Here is a 17,245-nt window from a genome sequence, read left to right as displayed (position 1 = left end):
CTAAAAATCTGGCAAATCTATCCCTGAATTTAAAATTGGATTGTACATCTCTCATCTTATTTCAATTTTCAAAGCTTATCCTCATAAAAAGGGGGGTGTTTCAAAGACACTGAAGCATATATTGTGAAATTTTGTTTGAAATAACAATTTAGCCTTTGCTGTAATCCATTCCCTCCTTGTGGCGGGAAAGCAAAGATATCCTCATCATTTAAAAAGAATAACTCAGCTGTAGACACCATCACATCTCTGTCGCATGCTTCAGAAGCACCCATGGGATTCATGGATTATAGCCACATGGCATGCCACTCAAAGGCATTTCCACTGCTCTGCACATTGCAAAGATTTCAAGGAGGGTTTTAAAGCCTGTGTAAATATGTTCAAGATAAAGGGTCAGTTAGACATCTATGTTTAATCAGCCACAGAAAAATGCACAGGCATGCGCACCTTTAATCCCCCTTTTTTACCTTCTGTAAGCAAAATGCTTGATCAGTCTTCAATCTGCCCGTAGGTTCATGCAGCTCAGCACTGAATAAGACATCATGGCCACTTCTTGGCTCTAATAAGTTGAATTCACTCTATGAGACACTTCCACAAATCTCCTCAAGGCCTGCAATACAAGTTAAATCTGCTACTTAAACAGAAAATAAAGCACATTCAAGAGTTGTTCACTCTGAAAAATTGTGCCACGCTTGCATAAGGCATGAGCTGCCTGTGCCCTGTGCATTGTATTTACTGAAAGAAAAAAAATTTAAAAGGTGACACATTTAGCTGGTTATATTACATAAACAGTACAAAGCCTTTCTTGTCTGCCATAGAGGCCGATTTGAACCATGCGGTAGATTCGCAGGGATTAGGAAGGTGTAATTAACCCAGATGCAAACCTTGAATATTTAGGGAAGTCATCAAGATGACAGAGGCAGCAATTAGTGCGCGCGTGTCCCTGTGTTTGTGTGTAAAGAGCCTTCAAACACACTGAATGAAGGTCCCTGAGCACAGAGCTTTGTAGCTAAAAATGACAGCTCTTGTCTCATTCAGACAAGACTCGTAGGCGAGATGTCTCAGTGCTGCATTACGAGCTTTTGCAGCTTTGAGATGTTTGCTGTGATCAAAAATGTCTGGATTCCACAAGGAGTTTGGCATAAACACAATGATTACGGGATCAATGCTCATGTTAATGCCTGCTGCCACCAGGCATGGAGTTGAGTTTAAAGATAGTAAGTGCTTACAATTTTAAAAGGGAAAATCACCTCATGAGGCTCCAGGCAGCAGTTTATGGAGAACTGAACGCGGGTGCGTTTCTACATGCGGGGAAAGTTGTTCATTTGTAATTTATGACAAGTTCAAAATTATGCTGAGCAACCCACAGACTTGCAGTTCAAACAACAGGTGCAGAGAAAGTGATAAATTTGTCACAGACTCAAACTGGGTTTCCCAATTCTAAACGCCACATGGCCTGTTAGCTGCCCCCATGACGAACATTATTCATCTCCAATCAATCCTCTTCTGTGCGACATTGACTGATCGCGATCACATACACAAGCACACTGCACCGAGACTTCTAGTTCAACTTCAAACATGGTCACAGCTTGATTCCAGTCAGTCGAATGTCAAAATGCTTAACGGTGTTGAGCAAAAGAGCGCAGAAACATCCCTGCGACAGGTAAAAAGAGCAGTTGTAGCTGGTGCAGGGATCTTGGCCGTTGTATTTGCAGTTTGTAAATATTTTGTGGTTGCCAGTGAAGCATAGAGAGCTCATACATGGCAGGGGACCTCTGTTTCCCCCCAACAAGGTTGATCCAGTGAGATGTGGCGCCTGACATCTACTCAGTTATTAAATTTTCACACACTGCTGACCGCAATATCATCAGGAGCAAACACTCACTGCTGTGTACCCTCAGGCGCATGGGCCTGTTTACTTGTGTATTTAGCGCTGGTGAGTGCATGATTCTGTGTTGTGAGATAATTTCAGAAGTCCAGTGATCTGACTCTGGTCCTGAGACAGATGCAGTTGGACAGGAGTGAAAAATAACATGGCAAAGGCCGCAGTGTTCAATTAGCAGCCGTCACAAGAATCTCCCTGTCTCTTATGTGCTGTCTGCTGCACATCAAATATGCCCCTGACTCACTCTGTATGATATTGGAGAATACGCGAATGGATGACTCAGCGGATTTTGTGAGGCAGCGGTTTGCCCTCATATAAACTCAGTTTTTATCGCTTCAGAATAAGAATAAGTGTCGGAAATGTGCTTCCATCACCGAGGAATAAGAAAACGGACATTCGGTCTGACTACATCTCCTTGAAAAGAAAGTTTTGAGTCAGAGTTAAATAGTTTTGACCCTTATAAATATCCTCGTTTAATAATCTGTTTCCACATATGAAGTTTTTCTCCTACTCAAGCACTCCCAGCTTCCTCTGGGCGTCAGCACATCTTCTCTTAAAGTTTTATTTTCCACCAAAGTTTTTCACAACTTTTTTTCTGGGAATAACTCGGCAGACCGCAACCAAAAATAAATGTGTTAAAATTCCAGTTCTTGTAAACGTGCTGAGGTTACCAGTGATTTGAACCAAGAGCGCCGAGACTCTAAAAGGAGATTGTACATGTAATGAGCTGCTGTATTTCTTCAGCTTTCTTGCCAGATGGTGTTAAAGATCTTCCAGTAATGCGCAGCAGGAGCCTGTTGTGCTACTTTAAACAAAAAACTTTTTATGGTCATGCTGCTGTTTTAAAAGAATGGTTTTACACATTAATTATCGGTTTTGGGGGAGGGTTGGTTCTCAGTTTACCCAGCAGATTAAGACTCAATTTTAATCTTGCTTGGTGAAAATAATGAGCTCCTGAACTGCAGCTCCATCAATAAATTAGAGTCTTCTTGCACAGTGGGCCTTGGTGTTAGTTGTAACTGATGAGTATACTGAGAAGCTCTATATCTTGATCCTCGGTTTTATTCCATCCATTCACTAGTTTAGAGAAGCGGCATGATTGACGTCAATTTAAAAAAGCATAGAATAAAGAGTTTCTGAAAACGAGATACGCAGGTTGCTGCTGATTAGACTTGTGAGGTTGTAAAGTGCCAAAGGCATGTGCCGTCTTCAAGGGCAAAAAGCAAATTCTTAAACCATTTCTATTGTCTGCCCACCGCTTCTGTGAAGCTCTGCTGGGAGAAATATGGCGAGCCTGAAAAGGAGGTGGCCTTGCTGGCGCAGCATAAGCAAGCTGTCTTTTGAATGCCTTGGTGCACTTAGGTATTCTGTGGAAAGGGATGAAGAGCTGTCCTTGAGAGCACATACACAAAAGAGACAATGAGCGAGAGGTCACCAATAGCCTGGACAACACGAAGCCAGAGAGTACAGTGGATGCAGAACATACCATGAATTTTCTTCTTTTTCTCCATTATTATTTATTTATTTTAACAGTAAATGCATTGTAAAGCGAGACCGATTAAGATATTAATGCATCGTGCTTATCTTATGCTTCATCTTGTCTCGATTTAACTTTCCCGTTCTCTTTTTTCTCCCCGTTAATTTCTTTATATTGGTTGACAGTTTGCTCTGTGATTGATTTAGTCATCTGAGCAATCACTCATGGAAAAAGGAAAAGACAGGTGAGCGGGGTATTAATTAGACCTTGCAGAAACAGGAATACTTCTGAGAAAACAGTGTGCAAAATCCTGATTTTTTTCCCCCCTGTGATCACTCTGGATTATCTAGTTTATCTTCGCCCTTATTCTAACTCTAGTATTCTTAATATTCTGAATTATGTGTGTGCTTAAAAAACACTACATCGTGAACTTGCATCACCTTGTGAAATGTGAGTGACTGGTTATAATTGACCCCCATATTCCTTTATTTAGCATTACATATTGATTGCTGCCTACAGGAACATAACTCAGTGGGACGTTGTCAGAATCGCCACAATGCAGTAGATAGCAGTAAGTGAGAGAGAGAGAGAGAGAGAGAGAGAGAGAGAGAGAAGCACTCACATGGTGGCTTCAGAGACCAATTATGTTGTATGTGTCACTTAAGAGTGTTTTGAGGGCTGAGAGCAGTGGTATGTGTTTGGAGCCTGAGGGTACAATCTCATTTTACATTCAGCTCTTTTTGTAGCTCCCCATGATTTCATGGAGCTTTCCAAAGTTTTGAAATCAAATGACATGCACAAAAATAAAATAAAATAAAATAAAAGTGTCTTTGCATATTTTCTTCCACCGCTGACACATGATATTTGTCGTTGCTCTGTTTGATTTGTTGGAAGTTCAGCTATCACGGAATGTAAAAGAACCTCAGCTGTCATCATAAAACAGAAAAAAAGGAGGTTAAAAAAACAGTAGGCTATAAGGGAATAAAATCAAAATAGCAAGAAATCGCAGGAATCTATAAATACATGCACGTCGTGTTGACGCGTGTTGATTTAATGTCTCCAAGGTTATGAAACTTCTCTTAGACTGAGAGAAAATCAGCTGACAGTGAGAGACATCTAGTGGTAAATTAGGGAACTTCCGCATTGATGCATTATTTCTTTTGGGGTTTTTTTTTTTAGTTACCTTCTAGTGTTAGACTTACAAGAGCTGTTTTCCTTGGTACTTTGGGGGAATATAAATGTAGAGCGGAGCAAAAAAAAAATGCAGCTGGCTGTTACTTGCTTAAGGCATCAAGTGTCACTAGAGCTGCTTCTGCAACATGAATGTCAAAGTGTCAGAGATTGTTCTTTGTTTTGTTTTGTTCGTTTTCAGGTTATCACATACGCTTATGCCTATTATAAACTGTAACACTAAAAGCAAACTTGCAAACGAGCAAATCTCCACGCAATAGATTCACGTTGAAGCAGGTGTAATTTTGAATCCAACTACTATGAGCTGATGAATTTGGTTTCCACTTACATTAGCGCTCCATTCGGTTTCACTAGTTTCACTAATCCCAAACCCAAACATCTAATTTCCTTGTTCTGTTTTGTTTTTGGACTCTTCATGTTCTTAAAAAAAAATGCTATGTTCCGCATTATGGAACAGTTGCCTCCAGGGAGCGCCCGTCTTCAGGTATTTATTCTATTGTCCACTTTTCTTCTACACTAAGTGTCAAGTTAAACATATACAGATCAATTATGGAAGAAATCCTTAAAAGATAAAAGCCTTATTAGAGGGTTAATATTGAAGCGGAAATGAATCGATAAGACCCCCAGACAGCTAAAATCATCAATGCCACTGTGTGGCTTTCAATTAAATTGAACTTTTCACATCTAGAGCACCAGTTTTCACGCTAGTCTGAACAATCCTGCAGTGGACATTTCACCCAGCCGCTTTTATTTTGAAATCAAGTCAAAGCGGAAGTTGTATTCTCGTTTGCTTAACTCCCATCTACCTCCACAGGTTCCCCTCCCCTTTTTTGAACTAACCACCTACAATAAGTTTGACAGCTCAGCTTATTTTCACCCCCTGAGTGTGTGCTCACACGAAGAGTGGCAGCAGCAACAGATAGCTCGAGTCTCCACCACAGGAGTTACTTTTCCCTTTTTTGTTGCTGTGCGTGCGTCCCTACGTCTCCTGCTGGCTATGAGGAATTTTATGTCTGCGTAGGTTTGGTCACCGCTCCCACTTGGACCTGTTTTTTGGGGAGGGGGTGTTTGGCATCGGTGTACAAATAAGTCAATTCATAATTAAAAATATAATATTTTCTTTGTCGGCCGTCGCGAGGGAACTACATTAAACATGTCGAGGAACGCGGAGGAGGTGAACAAGCTCGCTGAAAGTACATACAAGGTAAGCGCTGCTTTCCTATGAAGGTGGGAAACCCAACAGGTGCGAGAGGGAAGAAGTGCCTCCTTAAACTCGGGTTCAAGTTTACAGGTTGACTTTTACCAACCTGTTGTCTAACAGGTGTTATTCATGGTCCTCGTGAGGGTTTTTTTTTTTTTTTTTAGCAGTAAAGTTTACTTGTCGTGTGGACATTCGCCTTTAAGTAGTTTACCTTCTTTTTGAAAACACAGCAGAATATATAGGGTGATATATGTTTAGCTTATGGGCACTATCACACGTAAGTGACAGTGTTACAGCAGAAAAAAGACTATTATCACACTTGATTATCCTACCCTGGGGTCTTGCTCTTTCAGGATCCCTGAGCTTTAAGTGTGTTCTTGGTTTACTCAGCATCTCAGCCTGCACTGTTAATGAGTTCACTGCATTTTTGTCAGCACTTTTTATTTTAGTTTAGAAGCTTCCCGAGAGCTTGTAACTGCCTATTAGTGAGTTGAATCACTGGTTTTGAGAGAATAGCCCCACCCTGGGAGTGGCATTTCCTTTTCCCTCTTTTCCCATTAAATTGGTGCCGTGGTTGATCAGCATCATTTGGGCTGTTCTGTAGTTCCGTGCCAACCAGTAGCCTAATTAACTTTAATTTATTTACTGAAGCGGGAGCTTTTCAAGTGAATTGGTATTTACCACTCCTCCTTATCTTGGATTGTGGGGAAACTGCTCCCTTTAAAGCAATTTTAATAAGTAATCAGCTGTTTTTTTTTTGTTGAGTCTATGATTTAATTGGGTTTCAAAGAGAAGCCTAACCAATGAAAATGAAACGTTTAACTGAACGTGAGTGGGACTCACCAAATCCCACCAGGCTTTCTGACTTAATGGTCCTCTGCAGTGTGCACGCCACAGGTGGCAGAGTAAAGGTGACTGTGTTCAAAGCAGGAGGAAGAAAAGAAGGCAAGAAGCTTTCTCTCACGCATTTATCCTTTTTAAACAGTTCTTATCCACCGGCCTCCTCCAGGGTCTACCCCCACAGCTCATTGGCGTGGTGAAATGCAGGAAAAAGACTCCAGGTTTAATAATTTAACTGGCTGTGTGTTTTGTGTGGTAAGATTATACAGCAAGCTCCTTGGCAGCCGTCACCTCAGGCTCATTGATAATAAGCAAGACAGGCTCCCAAAATAGTCTGTTTAAATACTTAGTGGCAAGTTGTGTTTGTTTTTTGTTGAAAATGAACACGATTTGGCTGTTTACATGTTTCATGGACTTTTAAAATGCAGTGTGATTTTCAGCAATGGAAGAACAAGTTCTTCTCTTACAGCATTATTAGATGCTGAAAATTAAAGGAAAGGTTACTGAGTCATTTCTTATGAATGCCTGTATCAGCAGGGAGCTGTTACTTACACATTATGTCAGTATGCTGCTGACAAATGTCTGACGTACAAGTGGCTGAACAATGCAAGACTCATGAAACATTGTTTGCCATGGGTGTCCTAAGGAGGTTTTGCGTGTGTGTGCATGTTAGCCAAGACCTGTCCTATTCTGTACTAATCAGAGGGTTGGACTTGGCATCTGTAAAATGGAGCTCAGAAAATTAGTAAATTTTTTTCCAAGAGATAATTAGTTCCACTCCACGATGTTGATTAAAGGATGGCGATCACTAGAGACCCCACTTTTATCAGATTAGCCTGTCTTTTCATGCCCACGTTGTTTAATCGATTGTGCATTCTTATTCTCGTATTTATTATTTCTTTGTTGTTTTTGTGCTTCCTGTCTTAAGTTTCCACAGAAGCAATTTTTGGCCTCTGACATAATTTGTAGACATTATCTGTATGCATGCGAATGTGTGCCTGAAGGACATGGTTATAGATTCCTTTAAACTGTCGTCAGGCTCTAGTGTGACTGCATTCATTCATTCTTTGCCTCGTTATTTACGTCTAATGTCACTCTGTCAGTTTGACAGTCACATTGAATCCTTTTTCTCTCTCAACCCCTTTAGACCGTAATGGAACAGTTCAACCCAGGACTGAGGAACCTGGTCAACCTGGGCAAGAACTATGAGAAATCCGTAGCAGGTGAGCTTTTTTTTTCCCCCTTTGTTTTTGCTATTGCATTAAAAAAAGATTCAGAATTTATATATTAAGTTAGAGTTGGCTAAGAAATGAAAAATGGCTAACTGGAAGGACAAGTTAGCCATTTTGGAGGAAGGATCGGACAGGTTGGATAATAATGTGGCTATTTGTTACTCTGTGGTGTTCAGAGGGTATTAGGGGCTACTGTGACAAAAATTAATGACAATTTTATCATTTTCCCAGCAATGACCCTGGCAGGAAAGTTGTATTTTGATGCACTGACTAAGATTGGGGAGAATGCTGCAGTTTCTCCTGTCTCCAGAGAATTAGGTAAGTTTCCAAGTTGATCTGTCCTGTGATTCTCCACTGGGATAAACTGGGGGAAATCTGCAGACTGTGGAGGCAGCTCCCTTTTTCTCAAAAAACTTTCTTCTTTCTAATTTATTCAGTTGTATTTTATTCCCAAGGCAGTCTTTTCATTTCTAATAATAGTTTAAGGATGATTTACTGATCCTCAGCCAGAGCAGATTGTTGTTTAATTAAAGTTGATGGAAAACCTCAGTTGAATGACTTTTTTTTTTTTTTTTTTTTTTTCTGCAACAGTCAATGTCATTTGGTATGTGTTGCACACAGATTTGTGGGAGCAATAGGAAAGTGGTCTCTCTGAGTATACAGGGTAGATGCAGGTTTGGGTGAAAGAGCAGGAAGTGTTGTAGGTCTGGGGAAAAGATGGGAAATTCTTCAGCTTAACAAGACAAAGCTGAATTGAGAGGGTGTGTTGGGTATATGACGGGAGGAGAGTGAGGCATGTTACACGTGAATAATGCAGTGCATCTCGAGTTGACTTCCTAAAGTAGCTCACAAGCTTCACTCCATTGCATTTGTTATGTCTGTAGATTTATTCACGAAATGATCAGATGTTTATCACCGGCTTCATTCTAAATATGTGTGTAAACATGGGATAATTGTGAGGAACACAGGAGCTGAATTCATTCAGTGCCAGTTGCCATTTTAGAAATATTAGGTTTGAAGTTTTAACAAAGTGAATTTAAGTCTTAAATTAAATTTTCCTGACCTTGCTGATCGGGAGCATATTTTCAATTTAGCAGGATTTGCCAGTTCTAAAGTGCATCTGACATCAGTGTGAGAAATGGATCATTAATTTATTCACAAGTCAATGAGATGACCCAGTAATCGCAAGCTAAAGGAAGTTAATATGTATGCCCCTCAGTCGCTGGTCTAAATCCTTCTCAGCACCATCTCATAAGACGATGAAGCACAGCCTTGACTCGACACCTGCAAAGCCTCATAAGAAATCAGAGGTTTGCAAAAGATATCCACAAGACACTTTGTGCAATATAACTAAAATTAATTTAGAAAAAAATAAATGAACAGAACAACAGCTATTCCCTGGTTTGTTTCATGATGAAAGAGAGCAGGGTAATGTTTGAACCTCTCTTTATCACTAAAAAACTAAACCCAGGCAGTGCTCTAGCTCGAACACATCAGTAGTTACCCACTGATTAATTCCAGCACCGTTCTTGTGATTTTTATGTATTTGAGTGTGATAGACTTGGGAATACACTGTTTGTTCATCGTCCTATGTTCGTTCTTCTCTAACTCCCCAGGCTTCAGTTCCCCTGAGCTAATTTGTAGTCCAAAGAAGTCTGGCATCCTAAGTCATTGTCACTAGTGTCACACTTTGATTTAACCACTGTACGCCTCTCATCTCCCCTGCTGATTAGTAGCAAAACTGCTAATTAAATTTAGCAGCACAATGGGAAGTGCCACCTGGTGTCAGTTTCCTGGCACAGTTAAAGTGATACTCCACCCAAAAAAAAGAAACACCCTGTGCACACTTGGCAAGTGGCTAGAAAAGTAAGCCTTTGAATCCTCAATAGCCTCCTTGAATTCACAGTGGCACATTTTTACCATAAAATGTTGTGACAACAGGTCCTTCTGAAGTTTGCATCCTTAAGGCTGGTTTAGAATTGCAAAAATACAATATTGAAATAAAACATTTTGGTTGGTTCATCTATAACGATGAGCCTGTCAACATACGATAGATTATACTGTGTACAGACTGAGCATGTGTATACTGCAATTTAAGACCATCTGTGATCTCGCCACATTGTACACATGCATTTTCTTGCAACCATAATCAGTTGGTAGGATCCCAGCTATGATTGGCCAATTAATCAGTCAAAAACTGTTGTAATAAACTCAGTTTTCAAGATTAAATACTCAAGTCAATAGTTTTAATGTTCTCAAATTACCCATTTTATTTCTGATTTTGATGTTTCGGGCCTATAGACGGGTGATTAAACGATTCATTTAAAAAAAAAAAAAACAACAATCCTCCCTTTAATTCAAAGTAACATACCCACTAATTTCCTCCTGTGTGGCATTGTGTGATCTCACGACGGATCAGTTTATTCTGAGTCATTATTGCTGGATTATGTAGAGCGGTGGGTGTTCATCTAGTTTAATGAACCAGGCTTGAAGACCCAAATGCATTGTACTTGGAGTCTGTGCTGCACGCCTCTATAAATAGTCAGGATCTTCAATTTGTGTCGTGAGTTGCTGTCAGGTTCCTAAGACATTGTTTTAAGTTGTAATAATTATGGAGACATCTTCTACAAGAAATGTGGCGTTAAAGTCTACACATCTTCATCACGAGGCTGCTCATGCTTGTAGTGAAGCTGCTCTGTAAGAAACATGAGCTCCAGTGACAGATAACCAGAAACCAGATACTCTCGCGAGGCATTAGAGCACCGGTGCACCTCGTTCTCTCGCCCCTTTCCTTTATCTCTCCCTCCACTTCTGCCAGAGTTCAAATGTCAACCTCTTTTTTTCTTTTTTCTCATTCGAACGCTCAGGTTTCTGACGTTTGGTCAAACAAAGAGCAGGAATTAACATGTACAGACCAGGTTGTTTGGATGCAATAGGATTAGAACGTGTTTAGAATTTGCTCTTTACATCTTCTCGTTGTACTTCTAGTCTTGATGCTAGAAACAGAAATGCACAGGGAACAGTGAAAAGAACCACAAAACTGCTGCCTAAAAATTGGAACAGCAAACAGCCTGTAAGATATCTTGACTGTGCCGCATTTCATTGTCCCCAAAGAATTTAATCTCATCCTATCTTGTCCTTTTGCAGCAAAAAGGGTATTTATAGATGTTTCGTGGACACAGACACACAGTGACTAGTGTTCAAATGGCACCAGGCCCACTTTACATAATCCAAGCATGTTTGCATGCTGTGTCAGGTGGCTCTCATAGATGCCAGGATTATTTTGTCCACAGTCAAAAACGGTGGAAGAACTGTGGGTCTTTTTTTTTTTTTTTTTTTTTTTTTTTTTGCAGGCTTCTGGGAAAATGCAATAAAGTGCTCCGTCTTCAGAGCCTTTCTACAAACACAGACATTGCCTATCTGTCTCAACATATACAATTACGAAAGACACTGTTCACTGTCATGTGGGACATAAAACAATTGTATCTCATCAGAGACAAAAAGGGATTTATTTAAATCGATGGTGGTTGGGTTGGCTGGGTTTATCTCTGTGGTTCTGGTTGGGTAATAATGGCACATTGCTTTTAGAGTTATCCTCATAATGATACACTATTGCCCTCACACCTTCCTCAAAAGAGTGCACCTGTTGCCGAGCAACGTTTTGTGTGGTCTGTGCAACAATAAACAAATGAGTGAGAACTGCTGGAAAGAAACTGTGATGCAATCTTTATGCAGTTATTAATATGAAACATTTACGTGACATCATTTTCTGAATTTTGTTTTTGAGGTATGTTTATGACTCGACTTATACGCCTTACATATAAACCAGTCTGTCTGGTGTTTGACTCAATACCACACCTGTTGACATTTTTAAGATTATTCTTACTGTAAAATGAGGGGAGTTTAAGGTTGGGCCAGTCTTGGGCCCTGTTTTATTTTAAATCTAGCATAGCCTTTCTAAACTCTTTTTCTTTCTTTTACTGTGTATTGCCATATCCAGCACTACTACATTGTCATTTCTTCTCTTATACTTATTGTAGTACCTTTTTTCTGCCTCACTATTTATCTCCTCACCATATTTTCCTCCCACCCTTACCCTGCCTGCACTACCCCTCAGCCTCTTTTATTCTGCTCTGTCAAAGGGCAGATTTACTGGGATGAGCGGAGTCTTTATCTGCCGAGCTGTTTGAACTGCAGCAGCCAGTCTCACTGTGAGGCAAGGTGGAGCAGGCAAGGTGTGGAAAGATGGAGCAGGGAAGGGCAGTGTTTACATACTGATGAATGTACAGGTCAGAGTGTCTGCAGGCGTATTGAAAGGCTGTCAAGGATTTGCGCAGTGCATTTGTGCACGTCAGAACACAGTTGAAAGACGACAGCAATTTTTTATTTTTCAAACCTTGGTGTGCAGGCTGTTTTTCCTATTTATCCATGTGCTCCAGTATGGGTCTACTGCTCTGTAAACCAAACAAATAACAAATCTAGATGAGGACTTGATGAGTAAAGTATTTATTCTATGATGATTTGGCTTGTCTGTTTGTAACACACAAACTGGAGGTGTTTGTATCCTGAAGCAGAAGCCACTGATGGCTGGTTACATCATTATCAATACTTATATGTGCAGTACAGCTGTATTTGTTGGCTGCAGCTGCATGGGAATCGGCACCCATGGGAAAATGCTCAGTGTGGGAGAAGATGCAGCGTGCATTTGTTGAACGTCTTGTAATCTTGTGTTGGCAAATCCCCTGATGTATCCCACATCTATGCTACAAGCAGAAAATATACCCGACATATGCTGAGCATTATCTTGAATTTAAATTGCTGTTGGATGTAAACTAAGGATGTCTTACGAATAAGTTGTGTTCATGAGACTGCACACAGATGATTCATTTTCTAAACAAATTAGTTTATCTGTTTTGACGTTATTGCAGAAAGAAGATGACAAAGAATGCTGGCTAAACAACCAGAGTGACCATCTGTGTAAACACAAGTTATTAATTGGCCCAAGACAAATTTATACACACACATTGTTATTCTGTGTCTACCCATCATCTAAAAGGTGTTGAAAATGGTGATTATCAAAGGACTGCACCAGCCAAACACACACACCCATGCAGATTTCAGTCTGTGAGCAGTATTATCCAGAAGGCAGTATGTTACAAAAGCCTTCTTTTGCATGTGAACTCTTGACAGTGTCATAAGAATGAAGTGCAGAAATTATCTTCAGTTGTCCTTTTTTCTCACATCTTGCACAGCAGAAAAAAGCCTGCGTGAGATACTCCATTTGAGTTAGACGAGCTGGGACCTGCCTGGGTAGACCAGTCTCGTGGGCACAAAATAGGCACAGACTCGGTTTCAGTGAGCTGGCAGGTTAAAGACCACGTGCACCTACAATCAATAATATCTAGAAAAGTCACACCTCAGTGCTTGTGTGTAAACGGCAAACCAGACTCAAGACAGTTTGTAGCCTTTCTTGTTAGTAGAGTTACTGCTATTAGTTTTGCATAATGCTTGGCTTTGGGTACTAAGCAGTACTATTTGAATGCAAAGAAGTTGAAGGGAAATCAGTCTTCAGTGGAGCTGCCAATACTTTGCTTATTTGTTACTTGAAACCACCTATTTACTTTTAAAAGTAATTTAAAAAAGTAAGGAATAACACCTAAAAATTTCAAACTTGTCTAATAGAAGAAGAGGTAGTACAATTTTTATCTCTGGGATATGGGGACTTAAAATGAAACTGCTGTACTTTGGCTTGGCGCTACAAGCATGTAGTTATTATGCTCTGCATTGTGCTCTGTAATCCTAATTTGATTGTTTTTAGGAAAAACAGGTTATGATTTGTGGCAGCCTGCCATCTGAGTTCTTTTTGATTTCCTGAGCAGCAAGTGGTCCCGTTTGGTCCAGGCTCCATATAGTTTGCTTTCATACCAGTGAAGGAAATCCTACATCACATCTGTAGCTGGTTACTTTTTTGGTTAAAGAAATATTGCAGATACTGTCAGGCTTATAGGCTATAGTCTGTGCTGTGCATTATGGCTATCATTTTACACTTTAGTGAAATATCTTTAGATAATGATTTTCTGTACAGTCGAGACAAAACTTTCCATCTTATAACATTAACCTGTGTGACATCTTTCCCCCTCCTTTTTTTGCACCTGGCAGGTGTAGTACTGACAGAAATCTCAGAGGTCCACAGGAACGTTCATCTTGAGCTGGAGGAAAACGTGAGTCTTGAATATGTTTTTGCAAATATATACATGTTTTGTTTTACGTTATCGAATTGATTTTTAATTGTATTGCCTCTCCCAAACGCATGCTTGTCTCACTCTCTGAACCTGTTTCTCAGACTGAGGTGGAATTCACTAACCGGCATTTAGTGGTGTGCTGTCAGCAAACGGTTCTTTTCATCCTTCTGCTGCTGTTGATAGACACCACCTTATCTTCCTACCCACCTACAACAACTGAAGTAGCATCATGAGCAAGAAAAACATGAAACATTAGATACAGAAGGAAAACAAATGGCTTTGGGTTGTAGGAGCAGCTGGGGCTTTATCTCGTTGCTGAGAACAAGCAGGTCCTAACATGTCCTGTCCTGTACCAGCTGGGGCAGTTACAGTTTGATTAATTAAGTATGAGCATTGTGTACGCTCTTAGCACACTAACACCACAAAACGGTTGTACAGACTACTTTATTAATCTTTTGTTCAGTTTTGAAGAACATGTTGTAAATGTTTATTATGTAAAGGTTGCAAAATTTCAGTTCACTTTGTGTTTAGGTAGCATGGAAAAAGACGCCATCGCTTTGTTGGAACTTGCAAATATCAGATATTTTAAGTGAAAATAATTAGCAGAATTTTATGTATCATATTTCACTACAACACAAGCATTCTTAAAATTTAGATGTTTAAGACCTTTTAAAAAGATCACAACATGTTGGGCGCATTATTTTTATTGAATGTTGCACAAGTTTTGTGCAAATAAATAATGCTAGTGCCTGAAAGTAAACCAGAAAACATGAACATGACGCAGAAAAGTTGGGAGGCACTCTTCTGAGACATTGTTGCAAACGGCATCAGTGGGTGGGCTCAGTTGTTAATGGACGCGAGTTTATGACTCACAGCATTAATTCAGGTCAGAGAGTCAGAGTCTGATGACTATGTGTTATGTATACTACAGTCCCTGTGGTCATCTATGTTTTCAGTGATGGGGTCTTCCACATCATTGATCTGCTGCGTGTGGGTGCAGACACTGCATCACAACAAGGGGAGCGCTTTGACTCCCTCACACTAATGAGAGGGAGAGAGCTGGAGAGCATCTGAGAGAAGACTGTGGGCATTCCCACGCTTTGTATCTGACTCATTCATAACCGCAACCTTGGACTTGGTTCTCGCCCCCACACCGATACACTTTAAATGATCATTCTCCATTTTTCTCCATGAGACTTGCAGCATTTTTCCTTGTTTTCTGCTGACAGCAAAGCTTGACAAACTGTAGCCCTCCATCCACCCATCAAGTTTATAATAACCAGTGTGTCTTCCTATCCTCTCTTCTCTCTTGTCCTTCCTCCTCCTCTTCACCTGAAGTTTAAGAGGTTCCACAGAGACATAATAGCTGAGCTGGAGAGAAAGACTGAGATGGATGTCAAATACATGACAGTGAGTAGTTTTTTCTGTGTGCGCGCACAACTAAGTTTGGGTTTGTTTTTGTTATCACTGGCTTTTGTGCTACATTTTACATTTTTATTCAGCGACTACATGAAGTGAGGGAGACGCAAAAATAAAATGGAATAAAAGCCTTTGAATTGGTTTTTAATACAGGATCAGCAGGTAAGGAGGACGTAGATGATGGTTTTTAAACCGTGTTGAGTTGAAAAATATGAAAAGCAATCCTTTTTATGCACTTGATGAACTATAATCTCGTTCTGTGCAATAATGCAGGAATTTCTTTGTGACTCTTTGAATTGGGCATATGTCCTACTGAAAGGGTTATTATCAGCACAACACAGGACAAAGAAGGGCCTATTTTCTGCAGTACAGCAAGTCTGTGCCCTTTCAGAGTGATGTTTGGTACTCTGAGTCTGTAAATGGATCTACATGACTGTGCAGAGGTAGCTGTATGCACACTTTACATTTTATTTATAATAAAAACAAAGTTATTCCTCTCTGATGTTCACTTTGCACTAGTGCCATATAGTAGATGGATCCAGCCTAACACATCATCACAGATGTTTTAGGAAACGGTTTACATTGCAAATCAGCTTGCGTAGTTTATTGCATAGTGTGAAACACGACTTTGTACTGGAAGATTTTTTTTTTTAATATATCCAGCATATACTGCAAACTGGACTCTGGATATATTTTGGCAGTTTTCACCACCATTTTTAAATTTCAAATGATTCATCCAGTTATTCTTAAAGTTCACAGTTTCTCCTTATTTCTGCTACCCAAGATGGTTCTGACAAATCGCATCAGGTTGGTGTTGCAGCATTTACATGAATCATTCTTCTGATCTAGGCCACATTTAAAAGATACCAGATGGAGCACAAGATGAAGCAAGATTCTCTGGAGAAGTCCCAGGCAGACCTGAAGAAGCTGAGGAGAAAGAGCCAAGGCAAGAATGCGAACAAGTACGAGAACAAGGAAAGCGAGGTGAGACGAACTTAAAAAAACAAAAAAAACCAACAACTCCTACAGACACATGACACATCGTACACACATGCGCTTTCTTTGACACACGTGGGCGTGTTCATATAACGAGCCTCATTCACAAACCTTGACACCTGAAACTTGCAGCCAGAGTAGCAAAAGTTACTGGCAATATGTGAAGCATCTGGTCTGTGCAGTTGTGCAGAAGCTCCTTGTTTGGGGTTTTTGGCTTCTTTTATTTTCTTCAAGAATACACCCGCACAAGGTCCCCTTACACCATCTTGTTCTACCCGCATGTCCACTTATAAAAGTTGCCAAACACGTGCACAAACAAGAAAGCAAGCAAGCACTAACTCTTCAGGCTATAGAAGTGACATTTGATTAGGAAACGCTAAAGTTAACCAGGCCACTCTTTGAGAAGTGGAGACTTTATTGCACTTTTTTGTCTTGTTATGTATTTAATGTTTTACAAGGGCCAAAATGTTTAAAAGTGTGCTTTTATTGTCTTTTTAAATTATGACCATTTATCTGTTGGTACTTATCCGTGATCTGTGTGTCACAGTTACCTCAGGTGCTTTACGTCATTGATCTCGATTAATCACTGTGGAATATGAAGTCATTATAACAGGTTAACTCTGTTATTACATGGTGCAACCACACCCTGGCAGTGACGCTGCTAAGTGGAAAGTGCAAATGAGTTAAACCTCAGAGTTCCCTCGGCCTATGAGCATACCAACTTAAAGTCTTGCATAACCTGCCTACCACTGATCCTGCCAGGCT

General features: G+C 40.2%; 1 protein-coding gene across 2 annotated transcripts in view; it reads left to right on the top strand.

Moving 5' to 3' along the window:
• Positions 1-5,372: 5,372 nt before the first annotated feature.
• baiap2l1b (BAR/IMD domain containing adaptor protein 2 like 1b) overlaps positions 5,373-17,245 on the top strand; it is a 27,301-nt gene continuing 15,428 nt past the window's right edge. For both annotated transcript variants that reach the window (XM_005734599.1, XM_013911267.1), the window contains exons 1-6: positions 5,373-5,754; positions 7,739-7,814; positions 8,055-8,141; positions 13,983-14,044; positions 15,404-15,475; positions 16,334-16,468. In XM_005734599.1, coding sequence (XP_005734656.1) covers positions 5,704-5,754; positions 7,739-7,814; positions 8,055-8,141; positions 13,983-14,044; positions 15,404-15,475; positions 16,334-16,468 — 483 coding nt within the window. In that variant the 5' untranslated portion in view covers positions 5,373-5,703. The remainder of the gene's footprint in view (positions 5,755-7,738; positions 7,815-8,054; positions 8,142-13,982; positions 14,045-15,403; positions 15,476-16,333; positions 16,469-17,245) is intronic.

The sequence above is a fragment of the Pundamilia nyererei genome, unplaced genomic scaffold (genome assembly GCF_000239375.1).
Source record: "Pundamilia nyererei isolate P.nyererei 1_Seehausen unplaced genomic scaffold, PunNye1.0 scaffold00059, whole genome shotgun sequence".
NCBI lineage: Eukaryota > Metazoa > Chordata > Actinopteri > Cichliformes > Cichlidae > Pundamilia > Pundamilia nyererei.
This window is presented reverse-complemented; position numbering and strand designations above follow the sequence as displayed.